This window comes from Mastigoproctus giganteus, chromosome 10 (assembly GCF_048544385.1).
Source record: "Mastigoproctus giganteus isolate SK-2022 chromosome 10, ASM4854438v1, whole genome shotgun sequence".
In the NCBI taxonomy this organism is placed as follows: domain Eukaryota; kingdom Metazoa; phylum Arthropoda; class Arachnida; order Uropygi; family Thelyphonidae; genus Mastigoproctus; species Mastigoproctus giganteus.
In genome coordinates, this window is record NC_143584.1 from 95851524 (window position 1) to 95867260 (window position 15737).

General features: G+C 36.7%; 1 protein-coding gene across 1 annotated transcript in view; it reads right to left on the reverse strand.

Moving 5' to 3' along the window:
* The window catches only part of LOC150079172 (mitochondrial carrier homolog 2-like), a 273570-nt gene that overhangs the window by 154285 nt on the left and 103548 nt on the right, over positions 1-15737 (reverse strand). The window contains exons 3-4 of the mRNA XM_090384014.1: positions 14009-14115; positions 2533-2689 (exon numbers count right to left, since the gene is read on the reverse strand). Of these exons, the coding sequence (XP_090240140.1) occupies positions 2533-2689; positions 14009-14115 (264 nt within the window). The remainder of the gene's footprint in view (positions 1-2532; positions 2690-14008; positions 14116-15737) is intronic.

Below are 15737 nucleotides of genomic sequence, written 5' to 3' on the forward strand. Positions count from 1 at the left end.
ATGTTTATTCAACACTTGCTATCAATATTGCCTTCCTTGAAATTTTATTTTATACTATACTACAATTTCAGGTGGTAGATGACTTTCATCAACCGGTGAAATACCACCATTTTGCTTATTGGAGGCTTGAAGTGGTGAAACCCATGTTTAGTCTCTAGAGCAAAGTTTCCGGCATCCCCCTCTCCCCATACTTCTCCTGCAACCCATGCACGGTACTTAGTACTATAGGTTTTGATACCTTTCGTGTTTGGGGTTCTCATAAAAAAAAAAAAAAAAAAGTTTTGCATAAAATTTAATTTATTTATGTATATATAAAACATAAGCAGAAATTTGTGAGCATGTGTAATGCCAAATTTTTGTGCACTGAATGGTTTTGTAAACCTGAAAATAAAAAGACTAATAGTTTCATGTTTGTTTTTAACCCCCTCAAGCAGAATTAATAAGTTGTGCTTCATTGAAAATAGCAAGTGTAAAATACACAACAGTTTGCATATTTTGCACTTGCTAAATCTCTGAAATTTTTATTAAAAAAAAAATAAAATATTGCATTTAATAAGTATCACATCCCATTAGTAAAGGGTTAAACATTGGTATACTGCAAGCCTCCATAGCTGAGTGGTCAGGAGCGGGAGTGCAGTAGCACACGCTCTTTGAGTAGACTGGGGTTCAAGCCCCTGACTGCTAAATACGGTCGATCTGCCAACCCACACAGGACAAGCATGGCAGATTATGATCCATCTCCCTCAACAATTCATGTTGAGGAGGCTTCCATCCTGCAGTGGGTTGATAATGGCTGCAGTTTACTTTTTTTTTACTTTATACTGCAAGCATAACTTTAAAAAAAATATTTTTTTCATAAATGAAAGAGAAAACTTGAGGTCTGTCAGAATCTGTGTGACCAATTTGATATGTCTATATTACTTATGTTGACTGCAGGTGCACTGATGGATTAACCACAAAACTCAACTTTAGTACCATTAGAATACAGTGGCTACGATACTATTTTTCCACACCTTGTGGAAAAGGTCTGAATTTAATTCCCATTAAGCTGGGAGGAATTTCAATAAAAGCATAATCTCTTTCTGTCATGTCTGTCTCTGTGCATGTCATAAATAGCACATTCCAATTCTGAACACCTTATACTGAAACACACTATTTCTGACGTTATATCAATTTGTTTCAATGGAACTGAAATTGAAATCTGTTAACAGGAACTGTTGATGTGGATGGCTATTCAGGGTAGAAAGTAGGATGCAGGGTTTGCTTGCTTGTTTGTTTTGTCAATTTGATTCTTTTTATACAATACTGTTTCTCTTGTTACATGGTGGTAGTAAAAATTGTTAACCAGCAATTAGGATAATTAATGACTTCACTGAAGAATTCATTCCTATCCCTATCAAATATTTTTAGTCTCTGTTGTATACTGTGGATGTGGAAATGTATCAGATCAAGGTTAACACTTGTTAACCTTGATCTGATACATTTCCATGGTCCTTTTCTGTCAAATTAATTGTTATTTAAAAATTTTTAGCACATTAACTGCTTTATCTATGCATCAGTTCATAACATTAATTGCATATACCTGCAAAAATTGTGTTCACAGGATGATATACATGTCGTACAAACTGAGAAACCTGGATAACTCAACAAGGGAAATTATATTCCCTCTGACGGAGACCACGTAACTACATCTTCAACTGAGCAGGGAGGGATTTTAAGAATGTCTCTATACTCTTATAAGATTTAAACCCAGCCCTTTTCAAACTCGAACCCAGACTTAAAGTTATTTGTTATTTTTTTTTTTTTTTTTTTTAGGAGCATTAACAACTAAGGCCATATTGCTCCGGGGATATGCGGTGGTCATTCCCTGACCTTTCCGCATCCTCCGTATTTGGTGGCTCATGGGCCAGACTTAAAGTGCCAAATCCACTATACTGTTAGGAAGAGACGGAAGTTCTCATCCATCCATGGGTTAGCAGCCTGCATACTGGTACAGAACTTTGCATGTCATTTGTTCAATCCACATGATGCTCCAAAATATGGATTTCAATGTTAAGAGTGAATGCTATGTACTATACATGTAGAACTCCTCTTGGTGAATAAGACATGGTTGAAATACATGAAGAAAGTTTATATTCTATCAGTTTAGTGATGGAGGACCAGTAGTACATGTAGGAAAATATACTCGCATGCAGCTACCCACAAATAGTTTATACAATAATTTTTTTTTTTATTTGAAGACAGAACTGTTTTGTGGTAGCCTATCAACATTTAGCAGTAAAAATAAGAACTTCAATTATGTGCAAAATTATGTAGCAACAAAGTTCTCATTACACACATTCATGTATTGATGCCTCTTTATGATATCAATAAAAAACTATTCACAATTTTAGTGGTATATTTTATATTTATTTCAAATTTGTATCTGAGGCTTCCAAAAATTGTTATTTTTTGTTTTGACTTATTTTTGGCACACCATAAAAGGTTTGCTATATGTAGAGACTCATCCTCATTGCATTTAAAGACTCTTACCATGAAAAGGATGACTAGCAATAATTGAAATACTTCGTGCCAAGGTGTCTCGACACATTTTATGTATAAACAGAGTTATTCTCTTCTCTTCCGTAATTTCATCTTCTTTAATTTCAGTTTGTTCTTCCTCATCTGGAGGCATTTCAACAGGTATATTCTGTAAATGAAATAAATTCTTACATAAAGCTAAAGTTTACTTCAAAATCTGTGCAAGTTAAAATTAATACATTGTATTCAACTATTACTGATAATAAGCTAACTGAAACTATGTGTAAAATAAGCCTATTAATGCATAATGACGAATTTATGTGCAACGCTGTTTATTATTAAAAATATTATTTTTACTAATAAAAATATGGATACAGGATGAAACAAAATCCATAAATTCAAAATTAACATTCAAAAATTACGATTACAAGAAAACCACATTAATTCAGTATCAGAAAATTCAATGTACCAGCTAATACCAAATGGTTTTAATTCTCCTACCATAACTGGGGATTTTAGTACTAGTTTTAGTAGCAAATGATTCAAGGAAACATGCTTATAAAGCAACAGTCAAAAAACATACACACATATTACCCAACTCATTCGTCCATTCCTATTAATAATTTGTCTAATTCTTCCTTAAATTTATTCAAACTGCTCACTTCCACAACACCAGATGATAGTTTGTCCAATGATCAACTACTCTCTGCTGAGAGGAAATTTTTTGCACATCCATCCTGCAGCCATCCTTTTTCAATTTAAGTTTGTTTCCTTATGTGCATTCAAGAAGGGGTAAGGATACCATCAGAAATTTAGTTTAATTAATCCATTTAAAGCCCTGAACATTTCAATCAGGTTTACTGGTAGAAATAATTTCCAAGCGCTACAATTTACAGAACCTTGAATTTACAGAAGTCTTTAAGAGTATCCTTTTTTATCATTGACTAATTGATGGCTCTTTTCTTAAGGTGTGGCCTAATCACTACTTATCTATTGCAGTACTAAAGGTGTGGCCCTAACCATTGCTTTATGCAATGGTATAATCATTTCCTTGTCCCTAATGGCAATGGCAAAATCATATATATATCGTTGGCAAAACCCAATTAGTTGTCCCAGAAGCTTGTTTGCACTGCTCAGGAAACTTAATGTCATATATATAAATAACCCTAGGTCTCTTTCAATTCTCCTACAGCTTCAGTGCACCATATAACTGCTTGTTAATCTGGAATTACTGATACCCATATGTAGTACCTTACATTTATCAATATTAAACCTCAATTACCACTTCTCAGCCCAGCTGCCCAATTTTTCTAGGTCTTGTTGCAGGTAACATGCCTTGAATCTTGTCACTGGCTGTAGGTAACATGCCTTGAATCTTGTCACTGACCACCCCGCCACTGCATTATTTGAAAACTTAAGACAGTAAGCTTGATATTCCTTCTTTAATATTGTTAATAAATATTGACAAGAGAAAGGAATCCCTGCATTGAATCCCGAGAGACTGCTAATAAAATTACTCCAAGAAGAGCAGTACCCATTTATAACCAACTGCTGTCTACCACTCAATCAACCCTTTATCCAGAGCAGTAATTTGCTCCTAATGCCATACTGCTTTAATTTGTACAGCACTTTCATGTGGAACAGTGTCAAAAGCTTTGCTGGAATATAAGAAAATGATCTCAAAAATTATTTTTTAATATAATAAAAAATAATGAAAAAAAATAAAAATAAATAAATTTTTAAAAAATAAAATAATGGAGTCACTGGTTAAAGATGCATTGCAGGATCATCTAGACAAGACTGCAGCAATAATTCAGACACAGCATGGGTTTGTTAAGGGAAAGTCTTGTCTTACAAATTTGATAGGATATTATGATGTGGTTACAAAGGAACTGGATGCAAAAAATAATTTTGATATCATATATTTGGATTCCAGGAAAACTTTCGACACTGTTGTGCATGGAAGACTATTGTACAAATTGGAGCAGAATGGTATTAAGGGTAAGTTGCTACAATGGATAAAAGGATGGTTAAGTGGGAGAAGACAGAGGGTTGTAATCAATGGGTGCTGCTCTTCTTGGACTAATGTTATTAGTGGAGTCCCACAGGGTTCGGTGTTAGGTCCACTGTTGTTTTGTATATTTATCAATGATATTGATGAAGGTATATCAGGCTTAATGTCGAAGTTTGCAGATGATACAAAGGTTGGCAGGGTTGTTAATGACAGTAATGGCAGTTTGCTACTGCAACAGGATCTAGATAATTTGGGCCGATGGGGTAAGAAGTGGCAACTGAAGTTAACCTTGACAAATGCAAAGTACTGCATAGGGGTAGAAGTAACCCCAGAGAAACGTACCAACTGTGTGGTACTACACTTAAGGTGTTAGAAAATGAAAAAGACCTGGGAGTAATTGTGCAGTCAGATATGAAGTTTTCTGAGCAATGCAGACAGGCTCCCAGGGCAGGTCATGGAGTTTTGTCAATGATATATAGGAATTTTGCTAGCAGGGAAAAGAAGGTGATTATCCCTCTGTATAATAAGGCAATGGTCAGGCCACGCCTTGAATACTGCGTACAGGTCTGGAGGCCTCATTTTAGGAAGGATGTAGATTTACTTGAGCGTGTACAGAGAAGGGCAACAAGATTGGTGAGGGGAATGAAGGGATCCTCTTACCAAGAGAGAGGCTTAAGTTCTGCAAATTGCAGTGGCTGGAGACTAGGCACCTGCGCGGTGATCTGATTGAAGTGTATAAGGCCTTGAATGGGTTGAGCACACTGAATTCTAATGGGATCCTTCCACTTGTTCAGATTACGAACCTAAGGGGGCATAAATTCAAATTAAGAAAAGACAGATGTAGAATAGATGTACGGAAATTTGCCTTTAGCCAGCGGGTGGTTAATTGCTGGAACAAACTTCCATCTGTCGTTGTGGAAGTTGATAGGTTGAATAAATTTAAGGAGGAACTGGACAGGCATTTGGAGGGAATGGTGTGATTTTTTTTTTTTTTTTTTTTGGCTGATGCTGCATAAGCTCATACACTTGCTTACTTGCATCACATGCCAGTACTACTACTACTACTACTACTACTAAATCCATGGCATGATTTCATTATAACTGCATTACTTCTTTAACAAGTGACTCCATTATATTCTTCCACGCAGAAATCAAGCTTACAGGTCTGTAATTACTTTATCCTTTGATCCTGCTTTGTACACTGGGGAGACATTGAACATGTTCAATCCATATGGACTTCACCTGAATCCAAGGATGCTCTTATAATAGAGCTTTTAATACTGTTGCATATAAAAGACTGCTGTACAAATTTGAGTATTAAAGGCAAGTTACTACCTTGGATAAAGGGATGGAGTGAGAGAAGACAGAGTAGTTAGACAGTTAGTTATCAATGGGCACTGCTCTTTGTGGAATAATGTTACTAATGGAGTTCCTCAGAATTCTGTGCTGGACTCACTGTTGTTGTCTACGTTTATTAATAATAATGATGAAAGTACAAGGGGTTTCCGAAAAGTAAGACAACACATTTTTTCTCTCGATGATGTTTAATAATATGAAGCTGAAATTACACACCAAGAAACAAGAAGTAGCGTACATGTGCTACTTCTCCACAAAGTCTTCAGTTTTATTGATGCACTTGTCCCAACGATGGATCAGTTTATCAATACCAGTACTGAAGAAGTCTGTGCTCACACACAGTAACCAACATCGCACCGCCTGATGAGCTTCCTCATCCATGGTGAAATGCTTTCCTGAAAGATGATTTTTCAGAGGGCCAAACAAACGGAAGTTGCTAAGTCTGGGCTGTAGGGAAGATGCGACAGAGTTTAACAACGATTACAGAGCAACCACTCACAAATGGTGTGTGGAGTTGCGTTGTTGTGCAACGAAATCATGGTGCTTGTCAGGAGTCCTCGTTGTTTGCGTCACATGTTGGCTTTCAGTTTTTCCAACGTTGCACAGTAAAGCTGTGCATTGATTGTTCCTCCCTTCGGCAAGAAATCCACCAACAGAACACCTTGGCGATCCCAGAACACTGTGGCCATGACTTTTCGGACACTGGGAACAGTTCTGAATTTTTTGCGCACAGGAAATTGTGGATTTTTCCAGATCACGGAGTCTTGTTTGCTCTCCAGGATAAAGTGATGAACCCACATTTCGTCTGCTGTGACTATGCGAGCGAGAAAATCCTCTCCTTCATCACTGTATTGCAACAGGTTCTCCAGACACACCCCTATGTGTTTTGCTTTGTCAGCAGCAAACAATTCGAAAGCCAAGGACATCGTGAACAGTCAGCTTACTCACATTCACTATTTATGCAATTTCACACAGTTTCACTTGCCTGTTTTCAAGACGATGCCATTAATGTGCAAAATGTTGTCTTCTGTCTTGCCCAATGAAGGCCCGTCCGCCCGATGTTGATCTTCAATGTCAACAGCTCACTTTAAATTCATTGCACCAAAACCACACCTGCTTCTCTGTCATCACCTTTTCGCCATACACAGCAACCAGTTCATGGTGAATGTCACTTGGTGAAGACTCTTTTGCTTGCAAAAAGCGAATAACTTCACGAACACCTGTTTTGGACCACACTTGCATGGTAGCCGTCATTTTGCAACTGGAATCTACTGTGAGGCGACAGTACCGCAACACTGCACTGGTGGTCTTTTTGAATGTTATTAACGGGTCTATCTGTCCACTGCATTTCATCTCATTTCCTTTCACCATTATTAAGGAAAAAAAGTGTTACCTTACTTTTCGGAAACCCCTCGTATATCAGGCTTGATGTCTTAAGTTTGCAGTTGATACATATAGTAGCAGACTGGTTTATGACAGTAATCAAAGTATACTGCTGCAATAAGATTAGGCAATTGTAGTTTAACATTGACAGATGAAAGGTACTGCATATGGGTAACAGTAATCCTGTATTAATATGCCAACGCCGTGTTACTACAATCAGGTTAGTGGAGAATGAGAAAGACCTGGAGGTAATTCTGCAGTTGGATACGAAGTTGTTATTTGGTTTTTTTTAGGAGCATTAGCACCTAAGGCCATATTGCTCCGGGGATATGTAGTGGTCATTCCCTGACCTCTCCGCATCCTCTGTATTTGGTGGTCACGGGCTCGAATCCTGGTCTAATCAAGCGTGTGCTACGTACTGCTGCTCCTGCCCACCTGGCTACGGAGGCACCTGGATATGAAGTTCTTTCAGCAGTGTAGACATGATGCCAGAGCCAGAACAGCTCGTGGAGTTCTGTTGACAATATACAGGAATTTTGCCAACAGGGATGAGGAGACGATTATCATGCTGTATAAGGCAATGGTTAGGCTACATCTTGAGTACTGCATACAGGTCTGGAAGCCTCATTTTAGGAAGGATATGGATGTGTTGGAACATGCGCAGAGAAGAGCAACAAGATTAGTGAAGCAAACAAAAGGGTGCTCTTACCATAAAGGTTTCAGTTCTGCAAACTGCAGCATTTGTAGACTAGACATTTGGGAAATCTGATTGAGGTGTTTAAGGTTTTGAATGGATTGAGTAAGCTCAATGCTGATGGCATCTTTCCATTTGCTCAGACTACACACAAAGGAGCATAAATTAAAGTTGAGGAAGGACATTTATAGGATAGGTGTGTAAAAGTGGGTAGTTTGAATAAATTCAAGGAAAAACTAAACAAATTGTTACAGGGGATGGACAGGTGATATGAGAAGCTTTATTTGCTGCCATATAGGATTGCTTTCTTGCATTGTTGACACTACTAATACTAATGGCAAAAGTCTGCTTACTTCTATTACTGTTTCTTTTAATACAGCTAGGTAGATTTCTTTCAGTGTTAGATGCCTTGTTTCCTTTTAGCTTCAAAAATATCTTTCACTTTCTTAGTTATCACAGAATCACTTGAGTATCAGTTATAATTTGGTTTACTTTTGGTATTCATGTTCACAAAAACTTCTTCATAGGTAAATGTAGATGCAAAATATTTATTAAATTTGTCAGTAACCTGAATAGGATCATTAATAGTTATGCCATTCATATTAGATTGGCCAATCTGATTCACCTCTTTCCTTCTAGTGTTAACATAAGCAAAGAATTCTTGCTACTTTTATTTGCATTATTAGTTAGCGACTTCTCATAATCTGCCTTAGCTTGCCTAACCCCCTTTTTGACTTTATTGAAGCCTATTTTGTAGTTTTCCGTATCCCCTGATAATTTATAATCATCCCACATGTTTTTCTTCTCTGCCACTAATCTCATGAGTTTGCCTGACACCTATTTAGGTCTAAACCTTTAACAGTATTAGGTATAAGAAACTTAGTAGTTTTCTATAATTACTTCTCTGAATGCTTCCCATTTAGAATTTGCAGTTGTAACATCATCAGTTAGTCCCACAGAAAGGAATTTATAATGGTCTAACAGTACTGGAGTCATCTTCACAAAAGCATAATCCCTTCTCTTTGCCGCTGACAGAAGTTATATCTTTTAAGTAAATCTCACATCAATATGTTATGACCACTGCCACCTGTTGGTTCCTTTTTTTTTGTATTATATTCTTAATGCATGAAGAGTTACTGCTGATAATCAGATTATTGCTTTCTCTTGTTGCCCTTCTAAAATGCTGCTTTAAAAAGTAGTCATCCAATAAATCCAGAAAATTTCTGCTGTAAGACAAATTCACAAGATCTAGTCAATATCTGGAAAGTTAAAACTCACTATTAAAAGACATTCTGATTTACTAGACCACTCTATTTGTCTGCATAGTTGCTTGTTATGTTCATCATGACATTTGTTCTATAACACTTTCCTACTCTCATTTTTGTTTTCCCAGTGCATGTCATATGAAACTGACTCAATATTACACTGGCAACCCACGTCAACTATGTGCACTGTCCTCGATACTATGTGCTTCTTAAACAAAAGCCTAACTCCTCTCCCATTGCTGTTCTGCCTGTCCCTCCTGTACGGCTCAGGTGCCAAAGCAATTTAATTTGTGGTTGGTTTTGTGTACATAGTGCTTTGTAAATGAATTGAAGCATATTGTCTTATGTTTTTCTCCACAGGTTAAGTCCCTTTGAAGAAGCTCCACCTCCAAGTGGTATGGGCCGGGCAGCTGGGGCAACTCCAGCTGGGAGAGTGAGGTTTCTTTCTGTTTAGTCTCGTTCAAAATTCCAACGTTGATTGGACCGCGTTGAATTTGTCTGAACTTGTAAATTGGTTGGTGTTTTGTTTAACACTACTAACAAATTAGTTTAACAAATTTGAAATGGCTTCAAAGAAGTGCGCAACTCAGGTGGAGTCTTGAGACGAGGTCCTGGAGAAATCTGAGGATGAAAGTGCAGAAGGAAATGATGACCATTTGGCAGAATCAATAGACACATTCTGAGAAGGGCAGATATCTGTTTGCTTTCATCCCCTCCATACAGACTGTGAGCGGGCACAGTGCTTGGTTCCAGTTTGGACCGGCTGTCTGCTGTGTCCTGACTGGACATGGCCTGAGATCGAGGTTGCTCCAGATGGGGTTGGTGACCTCAGACTTATGTTCATGTGGTGAGACAGAAACTGGCATCCACATTGTGCTGAACTGTCCCCAGTATTCTGACCTCCGAGCGAGGCTGGAAGGAGGGATGTTCGCTCTCTCGAGTGCTGCTTTGGTGGAGCTTGGTCTTGATTTAGAAAAATTTGATAGAGTTGTTAAATTTTCTAAAGCTGTGTTTGTTCGTTGACAATTGAGTCGATAAATAATAATAATGTCAAGAATAATTGTATGTATGTTAAGATATTGATGTCAATAGTTTTGTTAGATAGGGTAACCTACCTCCTTGCGGTGGGGAGGGAAACATAGTGGGGGTGAAGACACTGTCCCCACCTCGAGGCTAAATGGCCGTTCTGTCTCAGTCATCTGTCATTGGAATATTGACTTGTGGTGAATACCAATAATATTGTTGATTAACAATACTAACCTTAATAAGGTAAGGATGCAAGTTAAGAACAAAGTATTAGTTGCTTGTTTGTTATGTTTGTTATTTGGTTTTTAGGTGCATTAGCAACTAAGGCCATATTGCTCCGGGATACGCGGTGGTCATTCCCTGACCTTTCCGCATCCTCCATATTTGGTGGTGACGGGCTCGAACCCTGGTCTAATCAAGAAGCGTGTGCTACGCACTGCTGCTCCTTCCCACCTGGCTACAGAGGCGCCTAGTATTAGTTGCATATGTGTGAAAGCACAGGAGGCAACCAATATATAGGTTCATTCAAATGACAAATTGACAAATGTACCTCCTGTACATATTATATGGACACATTCAAATTCTGCATCCCTTATTTCTGTGTGGCACTATGTTTCTGATATCACTACAATGTCTGTGTTTTATGACTTAACTAGCAGTTCAAATTTGTTTATTGTACTTATATAGTGTTAGGGTACAAGCAAATGACATGCACCTGTTTTTGCTCTTAGTACCTCTAACATGCTGATGTATTTGCTTGTCTCATGAAGACCCCAAGCAGGACTTGTAATCTAAGACAGCTAACCTTACAGGCTGCTGTATGTCCCAGTAGGAGTGAAGAATCACTTACACCTCTGCCTGCTGCTGCTGTTAATCTATTAGTTTGTGTATCTCCCTCACACTAGAATTTCTTCTGATCCATCTAACACTGCCTCTATAGTATTAGTAAATATTCTCGAACCTTTCTATTGAAATGTATCCAATTCCTGTAGAAAGAGTCCCTCCTGTTAATAAGCATAGACCATGAGAAGAATAACTCTATTCCTAAGTATTGCAATGTCGTTCCAGTGCTGAATTGGTTGACAAGGCTCATCATATATTCCCTCTTATTATGTCTGGGCAGAATTGCATATACTTTCAAATTTAATCCTAACTTGTGCACTACTACAGGATTGTAGAGGTATTCCAACACAGTAGTTGTAATCAAACAAAAAATTCATACATTTTACTTGTTTGATTTCAATCATTTTGAGACCTTCTGGTCTCATTGAACACCAAGGACTACATATTCAAACTTATGGCTTTGGCATATGCTCAGCTTTGAGACAAATAATATAATAATGCTTCTGTTTAAGTTACTAATATCTTTTCAAATAATATAGCATTAGAAGAAAAGGTGAATCCACTATACATTTAAAAATCTGCAACACCACCATTGGGTAGTTGATTCAAAGCTTACAAGCTTCTTATCAGCCAGCTAGCATTCTCTATTAACAAATGTATGCTGAACTGTGAATAACCTATTTTGCCTAACAGTTCTAAAATAACTTATATACTTTGACTAAATTAAAAGAGTAAAATGGTTTTGTGGTTTGCTCTTCAAGCAGAAATGAAGTTCTGTGTCTATGCAGACTTGCAATGAGGAGGGACAACACCAAGTGCTGTACGGAAATAAAAATTTGTTATAATCCAAATCTGTCAAATGGAAATTTTACTACCATAGTAAAATTTCCATTTGACAATTACTGACTAAGAACTGCTTAGCTGTTCACTTAGACAAAATATTCACAGTTCAGCATACAACTGCCAATAAAGATCCACAGGAAACCAGTGAGAATTGAAAAAGCTGTATTGCCTGAGTTTTAAATGTATGTGGTTTCATCTTTTCTGATGATATCATACCATTTAAAAAGATATTAGCAACTTAATCAGAACTGTATATAACAGTATTTGTTTCAAAGTTTAACATAAGCCCAAGCTACAAGGTCAAATATTTCGCCCTCAGTCTTCAGCAAGAAAGAAGAAAGTCTGTCTGAGTTATAGTTCGATTTTGATCTGTTTAATATAATTTTGTTTTAATATAACTGTATTTCAAAAACCTGGCTTCTACAGTTTATGCACCCAGATTGAACACTGACCTTTAAAAGTGAACATCATGGCAGAAAGAAATCAAAAGATCAACTGACTGTGTTGTTCTCCTGCAGTGTAAATGAAAGTGAATAGTTATATCCACTTTTCACTGAAAAAACAAAATGTCTCAATCTTCAAAAATCTGGAGATTAAGTAACTGCAAGCAAGAGGCAAAACAGAATTTTTTGGCCTAAACAGGCAGGAAACAGCTTTTCCTTAAAAAAAGCAGTTTTTCAAAAAAAAAAGAAAGGGAGGGGGGGGGGGAGATTTTTTTTAAAAATCAGAAGTGTTTTTTTATTAAGTCCATATTGCACCAGACTGGCTTTGCTTTCTTCAAATATGGTGAAGTACGTTTTGTTAATAACAATGGCCCCACTGTCCAGACTTGGCTATCAAGAACACTTTTAAAGCTATAGCAGAAAAAGATGATCTGAGCTGGGAATTTTTCCCATCTAGCAGAATATCATCTCACTCTCAGCATTACTCACAGAAATTATTAGAAATTATTTCCAAGCATAACTTGGGAGAATTTTCTATATTTCAAGCTTCCTAGTGTACTTGTCAGTTTCCCAGCCAAGGACCAGTGTACATCAATCCTTTCTTTTTTTTTTTTAACACTGAAACTGACTGAAATGATGCTAAAATTCCTCTGCTACTTTATCTATCTCTTCATCTTTAATGACACCATAATTAAGAAGTATTAAAAACTTTTCCACAAATAATTTCAAATAATGCATTACCAATTGATGAAATTTTTGCTACTTCGGCATTCATGAGAACAATTTTTCATTGGGAATTTGTACACTATGTAGGAGGCTTAGAGGGGAACAGGCATTCTGTGTGTTATCAGACACTCAGTCTAAAACATTGATGGATTCAATATCTTTCTATTTTAGAAGATTTAGGAGAAGTTTGATTAGCCTGCCTCCCTAAAATCCACTTATGCACACCTTCTCATTGGTAAGCCCTGTTATGTCACTTTGGTGGCAACGAACATGTAGAGTGGTTCTCTTCAAGATGCCTGGTCAGCATGAAGAGGAAAAGACCAAACCCTTCAGCAACTTATTAAATATCACAACATGATGAAACAAATGGCCCTCAGTCCCCAGCAGCTTTCCCTCTTCCTCTTATGACAGCTAGAGGATCAGAGTGGAAGCAGAGGGTGCAAAGAATCTCTGGGTACAACCAGGCTGCCATGCACGGAAACTGGACTTGGTCTGTTACAATGTAAGATTGCTCATTGGTGGAAAAAGAATTAGAAAATGTGAATTGGAATATCATTGGCTTGGCTGAAACAAGAAGACAAAATGAATCACTTACAAGTTTATCGAGTGGAAATCTGCTGTACACCAATGAAAACAGTGAAGATGGAGTTGGCCTTTCTGTTCCATAAAGATATTAGAAACAACATTTTGGAATTCAAAAGTACATTACCAAGGGTGTCCAAGGCTCAGGATTTCTAAGAGGTACAAACTAAAGGTTATAATGATATATGCACCAACATCGATATAGACACACATAATATCAAGAATATGAATTTTGTTACATTGAATACCAAATTATGATTTTACAATTCATGTTAGAATCAAAGGAAGAAATTAAAGATGCTGCAATCCTTACCTCTACTACTACAGCATAAACTGCGGAATTGACAAAATTTGTGCAAAGTTTCGGAGTAATTCCACGATACAGTCCCATAATTCCATCAACATTTTTTATATGTTTCACTGGTGAATACATGAAACAAGATAAATATCATTATTACAACTTGTATTATAAACTATAAAAGAAAAGATTCACAGAATTCAAAATTTCAGAATTGTCAGAGAAAATAATTAGGAATTGGGATAAAATCATATCAATTTAAAAAAAAAAAAAAAACAGAAAAGCTTACAGTACAAGAGTAGACTGTAAAGTATGCCTCTTAGTTTATAAATGCAGTGCTATGTGGCATAACAAGTTCCAACTAGGTTCTCCACACAGTTAACAGTTTTGTATGCATTATGATTGTGTGTAATAGCATTTTTGGTGGTTGTTAGTTTACAAGTTACATTGTTTTAAACGAGAGCATTCTGAACATGCAGTTCAAACAATGTGCAGTTACTGAGTTTGACTGCCAAAAATGTTAGATCTATTAAAATTTACCAAAAATTACTATCTGTATAAGGATGAACTGCTGATTTAAGTACTTCTCATACTTGGATTTCATAAATCAAAGGCAGTAAAGTTGGTAAAGCTATTGTCAGCGGTTGAAGTGGAGGCAGACAATTGGAACATTGATTCATGAATTGCATAAACAAAAAACAGATGAACTTATGTGTAGTTATCATCATATCAAACAATGAGATAATAATGAAACCTTCTAAGGGAAATCTAAAGAATGTGCTCAATGCATTTTGTCTGTGATAGGGTACAGAAAGATAGGTACAAGATGAGTCCCTAGGATACTTGTTAATGAGTGAGACAAGTGAAAGTTTGTCAACAACTTTTTTCAAATTTTGAATGCAAAAAAGATGCATTTTAAAAGAATTACTTTACTGGAGATGACTCCTGAATTCATCACCATGCTCAAGAAAACAAGAGGGAGAGTCCTAAGAATTCGCCATACATCTCTTTTTTATTTATATATATATATAAGGGCCTTCATAGCTGAGTGATCAGGAGCAGGAGTGCCATTGCATACAATCTTTGAGTAGACCGGGGTTGTAGCCTATGACTGCTAAATACAGCCAATCTGCCAATTTGCACTGGATCAGCATGGCAGATTGTGGTCCATTTCCCTCTACATGCCTTGCTGAGGAAGCCTGCATTCTGCAGTGGATTGATAATGGCAGATTTATTTTCTTATATATATATATATATATAACCATGCAAATAAATTAGAATGGGAGTTAAAAATAAAAAATAAATAAAAAAATAATAAAATAATGCCAGCAGTATGGCAAGACCAGAACAAAAATAGTCGAAATTAAACCTAAATTAAACTTAAGGATCAAACCAAACAGGGAGGGAAGAGAGGAGTAACAAGAGTAAAAATACTGCAGCAGAAACTCTAAAATAATTTAGAACATCTAAATGTAAGAATAATAAATAATAATTCATTAAATTTTGAAAGCCAATTAAATAGAAATTTAACGGCACCCCCTCTGACAGGCACCAGGTCCAAATTTATGTGACATATCACCATCAGAGATCTAAGCCACTACAATAAAATAAAACAAAAATAGACTGACCATTACGCCCCATCTCAACAGAGGACCACAAGGCCAATAATAGTCAGGGAATTGCCAATAATAGTCAGGGAATCACTGAAATATAACCATACAAATAATTTATTTGTATGATTATA